At 36.4% G+C, this 13,996-nt stretch overlaps 1 protein-coding gene across 1 annotated transcript in view; it reads right to left on the bottom strand.

Moving 5' to 3' along the window:
• KIF16B (kinesin family member 16B) overlaps nucleotides 1-9,386 on the bottom strand; it is a gene marked incomplete at both ends in the record, with an annotated part of 40,010 nt that extends 30,624 nt beyond the window's left edge. The window contains 5 exons of the mRNA XM_010077950.1: nucleotides 1,698-1,786; nucleotides 1,987-2,069; nucleotides 7,306-7,443; nucleotides 8,664-8,715; nucleotides 9,267-9,386. Coding sequence (XP_010076252.1) covers nucleotides 1,698-1,786; nucleotides 1,987-2,069; nucleotides 7,306-7,443; nucleotides 8,664-8,715; nucleotides 9,267-9,386 — 482 coding nt within the window. The remainder of the gene's footprint in view (nucleotides 1-1,697; nucleotides 1,787-1,986; nucleotides 2,070-7,305; nucleotides 7,444-8,663; nucleotides 8,716-9,266) is intronic.
• Between the last annotated feature and the right edge of the window lie 4,610 nt (nucleotides 9,387-13,996).

The raw sequence follows: 13,996 nt of genomic DNA, 5'->3' as shown, positions 1-13,996 counted from the left end.
CTATATTCCACAAAACTTATCAGAGAAAAAGAAGAATTTGCTGCAATCTACTCCATCATAGAGACAATCAAGTAGTTCTCCAGACTTTCCACCCCCCCCCCCCCCCCCCCCCCTTTTTTTTTTAAACAAGGGTTATGGGAAAAATCCTCTCAATAAGACACAATTCAGCATTATTTGAAGATACTATGAACTTCTTGGGCAGGGAAATAATTCTTAAGCCCACCTTTAACTGGGCCTTGCCTATGCCATTATATTTCGCTGCAAATCTGAAAGACTAAAAGCAAGGCAATGCTGAAACAATCTGTCCTACCCTATGCTGATTGCAAAGTCAAGGTCAGTACTGTGCAGTATAATGCACAATATACTCATAACAGTATTGTAGCAGAATAACATTATTCGTCAGGGAAAAGCCCACAGTAGATGACCAATAACCAGAGGTAAAAACAACAGCCAGGAACTGTCACTAGAAGTTTTCAGACCAAGCTATTTGAAAAACTAAAGAAACAGAAAAATATAAATATACTTTTTTGACCTTCTCTTTCATCTCTGACTGAAAAAAACCAAGTTATTTATCAGCAACTAGCTCATTATCTTAAGATCTCTGTAGGCAGCTCAATAGCAAAAGATTTAACAGTCACATTTGAAGCAATGTTATTACACATACTCACTGCACATTAACTTGAAGTTATTACTACCTGTCCAATCTTCCTAAATTCTAATGGATAAAGAGCAACCCCACAGTAAAACACAGGAAAAAAGGTGCACTATCCAAGCCTATAATTCAATTTACAGCCTATTTTTCAAAAGCACATAGGTGGTTAAAGCGCCTCACCTCACACTCAATTCAAAATACAGGTACTAGCTATTGGAAAAAAAAAATAGAACAAACACCAACAATTCTGTGTAAGTCAATTTACAGCCTATTTTTCAAAAGCACATAGGTGGTTAAAGCGCCTCACCTCACACTCAATTCAAAATACAGGTACTAGCTATTGGAAAAAAAATAGAACAAACACCAGTGTAAGTGTAAGTCACTTTAAAAACACTGGTAAAAAAAATAAAACCAGCTTCTCTACAATAAGCAGTCTATGTTATTGTAACGGTGTAATAAAAGTGTTTTTCACATCCTAACTTGGCCACCAACTAGGAGGTATATAGGTGAGAATGTAAGACATTTGCCCAACCTTTTTATGCTTGTATTGGTATTACATGAACTCAAGAAACCTTAATTTTCAGTTTACAATGCACCTTTCTCAGGAAAAATAGTTAACCTGTAATTCTGAAGAAAGCATAAACACAAAATTTGCCATGTCATTACTGTGCTGAACTGCCTTGGTTACAAGGCAAATGCTGTCTCCCAGACTCCAGGTATTACAACTTTGTTGTGTTAGATCTATCAGTGCAGCTGTCTGCTGGTGCAGTTACTCTTCTTGCATTTAAGTAGAGAAATCCCAGGTAAAAGCAAGTTTTAAGCAGGATAGAAAGTTCCTTAGTGTCCCTTCACTCCATTTGCTAGCAAGGACTAGTTTAAATAACATTTCTGAAAAGTTCGGCATAATTCAGAAGCCCATTATTTAGCAAGCATATACTATTAGCCAGAGAACAAAATATTTTCTATTACTTCCACTTGGAACATTCAAATCTCTAAAATGAAGAACAGTTGCAATTTTAACAACCACATTTTAGAATATACTCACCCTGGATTATAAAGCATAACCGCTGACAGGTTCTCACAAGATTTTGAAAGATCCGTCATAGACAAGCTGAAGGAAGACAACAGTCCACTCTAACAACAGACCATAAAATAAACATATTAGACAAACACTGATGTGCTTACAAACTCTTAACTTTGTTTCACTTGATGAAATATTAACTAAAGGATGTGAGGCAAACAAAAAAATAGTATTCTGCAGCAATCAAGGTATGTCTATATTAGCAAGAAAATTGTGAAAAGGTTTAAATTTCAAAAAAAACAACTAATCTCACCTTTCTTTTCTCCCTTAGCTTAGCAGCTTCTTTGGGGTGGTTAAAGCGAAACATATTGGTTCTTCCAAGTAATATAACAGCACCTGATGAGAAAAACACACACCACCCGTTGGCAACATGCTATACCTGAAAATGCCACATAATTTTTCAGACACACAATATGTAAACAAAGACTTCCGTTAAGCAAGAATGAAAATGCATTTTGACAATTCAAGTGTATAACAATGCATAGTCACACTGATGTTAACCAATTTATAGAGTTTACTCCTTCTTCCTATGAAAAAAAAAAAATACCCCAGACATGTTCACGCACACAAAGGTCAACCACATTCATGCAGTTCAGTTAAAGGATAAATATAAGCAGAGGAAGCAGTGGAAGCAGATGTCCCAATTTGACCTACACAGAGTGTTACTCTGGAGTCTACCAGAAGGTACCAAATGCAATAGGGACATCCATAAATGTGACTAAGGACCAATGTGTTATCCATTCACTACTGATCGCAGTCAGGTTTGAATCCACCTACGCTGAAAGCTCCAAATCTCCATAATCTGTACTCTCACCTTTTCTTCTTCATGTAGAAAAACATTTAAGTTGATTGTCACTCAAAACAGGATTATTAGACTTTTATACCAAATAGTTATTTTCTGAGGGAAGAATATTGAATAATTCATATTGCTCAATGCACACCCATTATTGTATTTAATCAGTTAAGGTACAGGTCACAAATAATATGATTCTGAGCAATTCTTATATTTTAAGACAATCGCACCAAGATTAAAACTTTCCTACTGAGTAGGATATAGTCAGTGATGCGTCACTGCTGTCACAACATGGAAGCCTTCCAAGTTAACCACCACAGAATTTATCTGTTGGTCGGTGTGAAGCAATTCTAAAAAGGACTCCATTACACTCATAATATGAAAAAACTGCACTTAAGACTGTTTACTACAAACAAATTCTTACCATCTGAGAATGAACTGCTGTCCTGAATAAGGAATGCTCCTCCTAAAATTAGCTTCATTATGAGTATCAACCCAAATAAGGCCACCTAGTCTTAGCAAATAAATGGCAAAAAGCACTACAGTCACAACATTGCTTCTCACCATCTACACAACACCTCAGTTTTGGACCACAGGAACCCTTCACCACTCTAATCTTTAAAAAGAATTACCTTTCATAAACCTGTATGTGTGTACTGCAAAGTCATTTTGATGCCACCTCTGCGATTGATGTGATGCTGCAGATGACCTTTCTTTTAAGAAGCGCGCTGCGCATAGCTTTATGTAAGCATATTAAAATGGGCCCATGATGGTCATGACTACTGTAGGGCTAAAGGCTAAAAACTGTTTCTAGCCTACGACTGCTTCATATGCTCACCGTTGTCCCAAATGTTTACCTGCTCCGCTCCTCCTGACTGCCTGGAGGGGGATTTTGTAACAGTGAGGGCTTCTCTGAAATTCCTTCAGTTAGTTTCAAATTAAGATAATATTTAAAGGTAAATTTTTTTTTTTTTACAACATTACTAGGTGGAAGCAACTTAAATAAACGGATTAAAATTTCAGAAAGTATACAGATGTAGATATGCATTCCCAACTTCACAAATTTTAAAGAAAACAGGAGAGAGCAGCTTAACAGCAAACATGTGACAGTCAAACCCAGATGACGGAGCATACGAACAACTTCTAGGTTTCTCTTTTAGTATTTCTCTGAACCCTACAATCGTGAGCCTAGAAGGAAGACACGTGGCATAAAACTTGATGAAAGGAAGGAAAAGGGATACGTCCATGTTGCATGATGCACGGTTATGGCAGTATTTAGTACACTAACATGGCCAATGTACAGATTAGAAGGGGAACTACAACTCCCTCACTTCTTTCATTACATTACATTCTTCTTTTTCATCCAAGCATGTCACAGTCATAATTACTTCATGATGCCACTTTTTGCATTATGAAACTGAAATACTAGGGCCTGAGCAGTGAGGCCCTGAACCAAAGCTGACCTCTAGATGAACCTCAAAACCTACCAACATATCTAACATGCATAATATTGATCACATATGCAATGTATTACCTTATTAATATATGCCAATTTATAAAAGTTTTGTTGTAACACTTAGAGAGCTTTGCTGTAACATTTGCTGTGTAAGGTTCATCAGCAGAAAGATACTAATTGTGCAACAGTAGCCAAAATTAAGCACGGATGTGCCCTATCGCCACAGATGGCAAAGGAACGCGGCAAATCATGACAAGGTTTGTTGAGAGATACATAATCAAGATTATTAGCTTCTTGTGTTCTTGTTATCTCCTCTCTCCTGCCCCGGCCAGGCTCGAGACGGAAGGTAACAAGGAGAAAACCAAACCAGATGTTTTTTGCAGTTTAAGATAGAAAGTTGTTTATTTAACTGTATAAAAGCAGGGAATGTTTGCAGGGAAATTTGAAGCCTCATCTATACAGTGGATGCACTGTATAGAGATTTCCCAGTTGCTGGGAAGGGTTCTCCAAATCCTCACTGCAACCGGGCTCCCCAGCAACTGCAGATCTGGATGATGGTAACGTATTATTAGGGCAATTGGTGACATATCTTTCTTAATCACTATCACTAACTCTATGTAGTAATGATTAGGTGCATCACCTTACTTTCTGCTTGCTAGAGTAGTTTGCTTATTATTTTGCTGCTTTACTTTATCTTGCTTTAATTTATTTTCACTGTATTATTTTTCTCATTATTTTATCACTTAATAAGCTTACTTCTTTAATTTGATGCCTCTGTCCTTTGTGCTAACCCCATCAATTGGCCAAACAGGAACCTCTACGCCCTTTTTATTCTTTGTACTACTCTATTATTAAGGAAAATCTCTACAATCTTAATTCCCACTTGACAGAACTTTGATAAGCATCAACATCAAAGCCTCTTTAGGGAAAAAAAAGTCTGGACAAAACCATACAGTTAAATATTTCCCAAGCACCAGGTTAGATTGCCCATTGTTGCACAATGCGGTTCCCCATCAGAATGCAAGTGTGCAAAGAGCAGCGTAAATGTCGTCATGGAAACATAACTGGATTTGCTATGGGGTTTACTTTCCATTTATTTACTGTAAGCAACAATTCTTATTCTCCTTGAATGTTAAATGGCAAAGAAAAAAGGTTTGTCAAAAACAGCAATAGTACTAAGAAGAACAACAAAAACTAAGCAAAGGAAGTTTTTATCATTTGTGGAGCTCTGATCTTGTAATTTAACTGTTTGACTCCAACACATAAATGACCAGAGAGCACAGGGAAAAAAAAATACAAGAAGGTCTGCTGAATGTCATCAAGTATCTCTGACTACACAGAGAAGTATTTTGGAACTATGCAAACAAATGTATCTATAAGTAAGGTCTTAGTAACTTCTGAAAGTCACTTTTTTATTTTAAAAGGTTTTTTTTTATTAATGAACTATAAAAAACAAGCAGTGGGAGGTTACATTGAGTACAGAAGGGTTGTCAGTTTGGCCTAAAACCAGAAAACTTGGTTTCTAGTTGAGAATAAATTTAAGGTAAAGGACAAACTCTAATTATGAATAGTAATTCAATTACCTCTAGAAATTCTACGATATGTTCTTAAGAATAAAAAAATATGGTAGTAATAAGCTTTTACACAGAAAGGCCATAGTAGCTGGAATTCACAAATGCTGGAAGTAATCTGAAGGAGGAAGTGGTAATTAATTTACATGCTTTTTTTTAAAACTCCATGACAGTCTAAAAACTGAACACATTTTCAAAGTTATTCATGATGAACGGAAACACTTAAATATATTAGCAGTTAATCAGCGTTACCTAAAGCAGATATTTAAGGAGGCTGGCACTTCATGCTGAGAGACTAAATGCTAACGTAGTTAGGGTACACTGATTGTGCACGAGTTGTTAAACTAGTTATTTCATCATCTTTGCCCACCTGATGTCATAGCTGCTCTCTTTCTGTCAGACTCAGTCTGGTTACACAGGCTACACGACAGCTTATGCAACTGTTTTGCACAACACAGGAAGTCAAAGGAACACTTTCCCCTTTTTTTGAGTTGCAAATGTTTTTTAGATAGACAGAAATTTGGGAAGGAAAAAAAGTCATGCTTTCACTCTTTCACAGTACAAAAAAATCAAGTTGCTACATACACCTGGAAGAGGGAAATACATCCAAACTCCTTTCCTCTGAGGCACATCAAACCTTCACTGCCTTTGAAATGCAGTGGGATAAAGTTGAGTCATTGCAACTCAATTCTTATTGTTTACAGTGTTATTTGCCATTAATGTCAATGTTTCTATTGCCAACAATTTATCAATGGGATTTACTCCAAGGTAAGACAAAAGGGGGCTTGGCTTTCTTTTTTTCCCCCCAGTATCCGTAAGAGAAACAAGTGCAATGCCTCTCATTTTGCATGAAGAAATAAAACACTACACAAAATCAATGTTCCCTCTCTACACCAAAACTTTCCGAAAGCAGACTTTTGTCCTTACTTTCCGAAAGCAGACTTTTGAAGCACTTGAGTTCAGAAAAGCAGCAAGGCTTCCCTTGTTCAACACTGCGTTCTTCCTTTCTTAGAAGAAGCTTACTCTGAAAGTTTTTTTCCAGGAATGTAAAGCGACATTGCTTTTCAGCAGCTGGGTTGTGTCACAGCCTCACAGCTAAACAGGTCTTCAGCTCATTGCTAAATGGGAAGATATCCTGGAAGATAAAACATCCCAAACCTCTGCTGCAGCACTCACCAACTTACTTGCTAGACAGTCCTTTCCAGGCCAACACAATACACCTTTGTTCCCAGCCGTCCCAGCTGTTTTTTCACTTCCAGATTTTAAAGCTTTTATATTAAAACTATAATTCTCTAAATTTCCTCCACAAGAGTTAGCCTTCCCCTTATTGTCATTTCCCTGTGGCTGCAGTGAACAGATATTCCAGATGAATATCCTGCTACACAAGAGGATTTGGCAACAGAGTGTTAAAAGGACCAGCCTGAAGCTCTAGGAGGAGGCGGAGGTGTCTCTGACATTTAGTCCTATAGAGACTAATATTCTTTTTCTGAATACTACAGCAACTTAAACAATCTGGCATAGAGTTCACTTTATTTATAAACATTGAACAAAATCAAAGGTTAACTTTGGCAATTCTCTGACAGAACAAAAACTCTGTGGCTCTCCTGAAGGTTTTGGGCTGTAGTTGAGAAGACATGAAATTAATTTTAATGAAACAATAACTCCTTTACATACACACAGATTTTTTTCAGTGCACTTGACAGAAAGAAACAGAAAATGCTGTATCAAAAATTACATCATGCAGGGTAATACCTTGATTTAGGTGTGTGGCCTCTGTAATCTGAATACCATTCACAGAACACTGTGCTCCATTCAGTGGTACTAGATTCACCGTACCGTTGAGATTTTCAAAGATGCAATGTTCACTTTCCAAATCAAGGCCATGAAGAACTAAATACAAAATAGCATAATTAGTCTCTTAACAACCACGACGATTAGCATGCTGATATTAATTTATTAAGGACATATTGCACTACATATTTGAGATAATCTTTTCTCTTTATTCCAGACAAGGGTTTCTTCCTTCCCTCATCTCATCCTGCATGCCCTAAATGTTGACACTGTTTATTGTTTTACTGTAGTGGAAAGAGAAGAAGTGCGTTGGGTTGCATGGGGTTTTTTGGTGTAATGTTCTTTCCTCATGTTTTAGCACCAGATCAGTAAATGCTTCTTTCTTTCTGATAGCAAACAGGAAAGCAAAATTTACATATTTGTAGGGACAAGGTTTTTTTTGATCAATTTCTGAGAAACAACAAAAGCTTCTTGATATTAAAGCAACCGTGCTTAAATCAGAAAAGACAGGATTGTAGACTAACAAGGATGGCTGAAATAAGGTTCTTACATTCTATTATATTCAGGCCTCTTATCAATCAGATGTACTACTTTCTGTCTCTTCGTCAGATAACGTATGACTATCTCTACCTGTATTGTTTAATACCACAAAGCAACCCAAGTTTGCTAGCTTCATTAAATTTATATAGAAATTTTACTCTAGGCATCTTTTGACCCACAAAAACATACCAAACTAAGTTATTTGAGACTCAATCTCTCTCCTGAGAATTAAAGGATACAGTTTATTTAATGAAACTGCCTTCAAGTAACATATGTGACAGGGCAGTCCAGGTCTGGCAGTCAGTTGCTTTGATAATAGGTGAATAAGAAAATCAGTAGAACAAGCCTACTTTCTACCAACGTCCAGAATTTTCTTCAACTCATATCTAAAGTCCAAAGACTGCTTTAGGTATAACAATATAACAATACTGTCACTATACAAAGATTAAGAGAACGGTTCTGCAGTAATTATGACGTGCTGTATTAAAGAGGATGGTATTTTTACAGGGTACTAGTTCAAGAGAAGCAAGAAATAAATTAGTAACAAGTATATGAATATGAATAAATTTAAGCCCACAAGCTATTCTAGAAGTCATGCTCTCTGAAGCAAATCCCACATAATGCAGCTCTCAAATTTTCTGAAAATTAAAATAGGCAAGAACATACAGACAAAGAACTGAAGGAAAAAAAAATTATGAAGCTTTGTTCACACATTGGGATGTTAGAAGGAAAAACAACTGAAGAAAGAATGTAAAAAACCAAAAAGCCAAATTCCATACCAATATCCTGTTCTGTCACAGCATCTTCTCTGCCAACATATGTTTGGCCCTCCTAATTAAGAAAGAAACACACATTATTTTCAGTTTAAATCTCCCTTCCTCCCCCACAAAGACATAAGCTATCCTTCCACTTCCTCAGAGTAACCTGAATACGTGTTTAAATATTCATTAAAAAATCAGGTAGCATTTTTAGAATGCTTTCACAGTCATTTCTATACAATATTATTAGCAAATTCAAGTTTCAACTGCAACTTCTTTGTAGCTTTGAGGCAATTAATCTAGACTGGGATTTCAAGTCAAGCTTTACAATGAGATGAAGGAAAAACCAATATACATGGGTAGGAATATTAAACTCCTATCTCTAGTTAACCAGTCGACCTTCAGGACAAACCTAAGCAGTAAACTAACAGATACTTTAATTGAATCAGTTGCAACCTCTTAAGAGTTTTTCTTACTCTAGCAGAGAAATGTAACGAGCTTTTCTCACTATGGATGAGAAATGTAACAAGCACTATATTTAGATAGCAAATTAATGCTACCATTTGTCTACTGAAAAAAATCACAAGGCACACAAAGGCTACGGAAATACAGATGTGTATTTACCTTCAAGTGGTACAAGATGATACCAGTACTGAGCAGATCATCATCAATGCCAATGAGATGAGGCAGTTCAGAATCTAACACAACACCTATTCCTTCTTTCCTCAGAGCCAAGGTTTGTTCCTGTAAAGGACAAAAGTCTATTTATTAGGATATGCACGAAAAACTGCTCTTCTTCTCTTTCTAAACCATGTTTAATGTAACTCATTCTCTGCAGTATCACCAAAAAAACCCAGGGGTTTTTTTTTAATGTGGTTTTTTTTTGTTGTTTTTACATTTTCAATGTGACTGTTTTATTTCCACTGAGCACTCCAAGCTCGCTGTTCAGGAAATCTGTGAAGGTGTTATTTGAAAGAAACCAGACAAACAGCTGAATTATACCAGATAAGGAAGATCAATCAAGAGCATAACAAAGCAATGTTGTCTAAAAGCTATGTACCACCTTGCATAACAGTAAAGAGAATTTAAAACTCCTCAGAATTCAGTACAGCTAGGGAATAAAAAACTGAAAACTCTTTGGCAAACCTTTAAATAAACTGAACCTTGCATAATAAAAACCCCAGACATCTGAAAACTCCGTAAGCCTAAGCAGTTAACACATCATCCAATGTAAGGAAAGCACTGACAACAGTAAATAAATGCAGGAAATATTTGCAGCATATAATTTGAATTCTTCAAAATTCCTTTACTTCAAAATTCGTTTGGGCAACCTTGTACAGCCACCTGTAGGATAATTTTTTGACTACAAGTGGAAGACTTCAACCTTGGACTATCAGACTACCTATGCAATAAAAAATAAATTAATTATAGCTTTGAAATAAGTTTTAGTATTTGTAAAGTTTATTTTTGAAGTTGAAACAAAATCTTATTGGCTTCTAGGCCTGCAAGATAACAGCAACAGAGGCTCTGAATGTGTACACACACCAACTTTAAGAATGAAGCGTTCTTCTACACAACGCAGCTAAGCCCTTACGAGACAAGGAAGACTGACAGTGCAAGAAGGAGAGTCAATGTCAGCAAGTATTGCTTCTGTGTATTGTAAGGCACACACTGTTTTCTGGTGCTAGTAAACACAGAAAATATGTTTTCTGACAGTAGCATGACTACTTCTTTTCCAAGTCATCAGTATGCCTTCTCCAAAGCCAACCAAGACACTACACTCTTTGTAAGAAAAAACAGATAGATTGTTATAGGCATTTTCCCAAGTAGAGCAGCTTGACAAATCTGAAAGAAGAAAACAGCTGCAATACCTCATTTCCCTGCACAGTACAAAACATCATCAATATTGATACTGTTTAAAAAACTCTAAGTATAGATATACCTGGGCAAGAAAAAATGATGACCCGAGATACAAAAGACACTCCAAAACAAAACCCAGAAATCCCATTCTGGCCACGGATTAATCAAAAAGTTTTCCAGCATTCAGGAAGAAAAAAAACCCTGAGATTCATGTTGCCCTGCAGCTCTCTGACATTCAAAATGTACCCACCTACTCCTTGATATTATAAAAGTGTCACCTCATGAAACCAAAAAACACAGCTTAAATCATCTTTCAAGCGAAAAAGTAATTTCAGTGAAAAATACCTATCACACATTAAATATTTATTGAGTGGGTCTACTGTTATGCATAATTTACAATGCTCCCATATGACGAGGTTGAAGACATACAACACTGAGGACTGGTAGCCATTTACACAACTGCTGGCACCTTCAGCCCAATGGAACTGATAAAATATTAAGAGATGAACATTTTTTCCCCAGCCAGCATAACAAAGCATTTGCCAACATCCCTGAGTGAGGAAAAAACAGACATCCCAGGAGGCAAAGAAATTATCACTGTGTGAGAAAAATCTCACAAATAATTAAGAATAAAGAAAAAAAAAAAGCCCTTCATTTTCCAATCTTTTAATATTTAGCACATTTTTACTATATTCAGAAATAAAGGATGTATAATTGTGATTTAAAATAGACGTGTTGCTTAGGTATTCAGATCTAAAATTAAAGAACACAAATTAATTGATTTTCTAAACCCTTATTTTGTAAATGACTACCATTCATACACAGAATGCATCCTGTTGCTGAAAGCATTATAATAAATGCAGCAGACAGTAGCTGCGATTAACTGTAATATCTTTTTCCTTTGATACTTGCTGTAAATTAGCTTTTACCTTCAGATACAATTTACTAAAAATCCTTAATCTTAATCAGGTATTGGGAGTAACTGCTAGACTTTAATCATTTGGCTTAAACTTTAATTCCAGATTCAAAAACTTCTGCAAGAAGCCTCCAAATGCCACTGCCCTTTTATCCCAAACCAAAATCACTGAAACCTCATCAACAATAGATCTTTATTACTCTGTTCTCCCACAGTGAAAGAAAAAGAAGAAAAAGGCCAGAAAGAAGTAGCCAAATTGTGTCTCTTTCATCCTCGACGGCGTAAGAAGGATGTTTCTAAAGGAGGACAGACCTCTTTTGAAATAAATTGAAGGTCTGTAAGCTATTATAAGGCAAAGAAATGATTAGGTTTGAGCTGTGATTTGATTCACTTTCATTTGTGAAACACAATTTTAAGAAGCAGTGAATCCATAAGTCAAATGACAAGAGCAGGAAAGGTCACCGCCCCTATTAAAAAAACACTAATTCATAAAATTTATGAAAACCTCAAGGCGCAGTTTAAGAAAGCTGAATGTACTGCATGCATCTTAGCTTGAATTATCCTTAAACAGAAAAGTGTACACATACTCCCTCAGTATTTAAGATGCATTCACAAACTGTGGAAAATAAAGCAAGCCAAGTATTTACTCACAAAGCAATACTCCAGTTCATATAAATGGCTGCTGTGTGAGCAGACAAAAAAAGTTTTATTTTTCAGGAGCCGCTAGATAAATGGGCTTTATTTGAAGAGTAAAAACTCAGAAAATAATTCAGAGTCAGTACATAAGAAAACACTTTCTTGAGTCAAAGTTAAAATAAGGGGATTATATTGTATATTTAAATATATTGAATTCAGCTCTGGCTCCACAGTATATCCTGATACAGTAAATTCATTAACACTTCTGTGAGAGGTATGAGAGCTATTGTGAAATCTCACCCCTTCTGCACTGATATACCAAGTCGCTGTAGTAACTGGAGGCATCTCCAAGCTCACAACTATAACACATTCTGGTAATTTAGGTACAAAATCTTTTTGTGAAGTACTTATTGGAGCTGTAGAACTAATCTTCACCAAATACAACTCCCCATAATTCAGAACACCTCTAAGATACAGTGGATTTCTTTAACTATATTTCTTTAAATGCACACACAAAAATGGAATCTCACAAGTTTACTTTCTTAACTAACAGCATATTGAACTACATTAAAAGAGAAAATAAGCTCAAAAGACACTTTTAACACTCCTTGGCCAACCTACCAGTACAGGGAAACATATGCTGCTACAGGCCCAGCACATATTAAAAAGTACACACGATTAGTACATTGCCCTTTTAATGAACAGAACCTCTTGGAGGAGCTTAATTTCTGTTACACTTTCCAATGCAAAAACGCAGTTCTTTTATTTAAATATTGAACAGTTAGTGGCTGGCACACAGTCCTGAGAATACACTGTGCAGACACTTTCAGTAAAACATAACATTATGCTGGCTAAGTAAACTGTTCAGATGTCTATATTTAAATTATGCAAAAACGCATAATACCAAATTAGAGAAATTATGGGTAAAAATGTACAACAGCAAAAGTCTTTGCATTAATATTTAACCAGACTATACTAGAGCAGATCCTTATGCTAACAGGTACTTTGGGTCCATTTGATTTCATTGAAAGCATGGTATTATATCCTGAGCTCACAAAAATGTCTGAAGATACTCAGTGGCCCAGCACTAACATGAAGCTCTCTATAAAATACATAGGTGTAAACTCTACACAAGGGAAGTTCTTAATTGGTTTTCCTCCAGTTATGTATTCAGTACAGTTTGCATTCCTTTCAAATCACTGGGAACAAATGTTTCACACCTACAAAAGAAAAATGTTCCATGCTGCTCAGAGTTCAAAGGCACCTGAAAATGTTGATTTCCAAACGCAGCAGACACGTGGCATTAAAGAGGCTATACAAACAGAGAGTGCAAGAAATACGGATGAAGCAGCCTCAGTCACTCCATGGTGAAAAACCCAGCACTCCACTCACTGAAGTCAGGAATTTCTATATTCTCCATCCCAGAATAGCAAAAAGATAGGCGAGTTAAAATTACAGTTCTATTGCAGAGGTTTTGGACGAATCCAGGACATTTGAAGGCTTTGCTACTGAATTACAACAAAAAAAAGATACGCCTATATCAGGCCAACCCAATTCATGGATGTGTGCTCCAAGAGGGCTACACTGCTTACATTTCCAGAGTTAACCCTTACAAAAAAAGGGAAAACGAGGCGTAATTGCAGGGCAGGACCATGATGAATGTGTGCAAAACCTGAGTGGAATAATTCCCAAACAAGCGCTGCTCACTTGCCATTTCTTACACAAGAGGGTAGAAAAGAAAACTATTCAAGAGGAGTTCAAAACCAAAAGTAACACCTCGTTAAACAGAAGGACACTGCGGACATCAATAATTTACATAAAGGCAAGAAATGAACTGAAGAAATGGTGAAAAAGGGGAAATACTTGTGGACAAAACCACAGGGTATCCATCACCTGTGGTTCTACAACTCCAAGAATTGCAGACACAGAAAGCATGGGAAGT

Source organism: Pterocles gutturalis, unplaced genomic scaffold (genome assembly GCF_000699245.1).
Source record: "Pterocles gutturalis isolate BGI_N339 unplaced genomic scaffold, ASM69924v1 scaffold20253, whole genome shotgun sequence".
Taxonomy (NCBI): domain Eukaryota; kingdom Metazoa; phylum Chordata; class Aves; order Pterocliformes; family Pteroclidae; genus Pterocles; species Pterocles gutturalis.
This window is presented reverse-complemented; position numbering and strand designations above follow the sequence as displayed.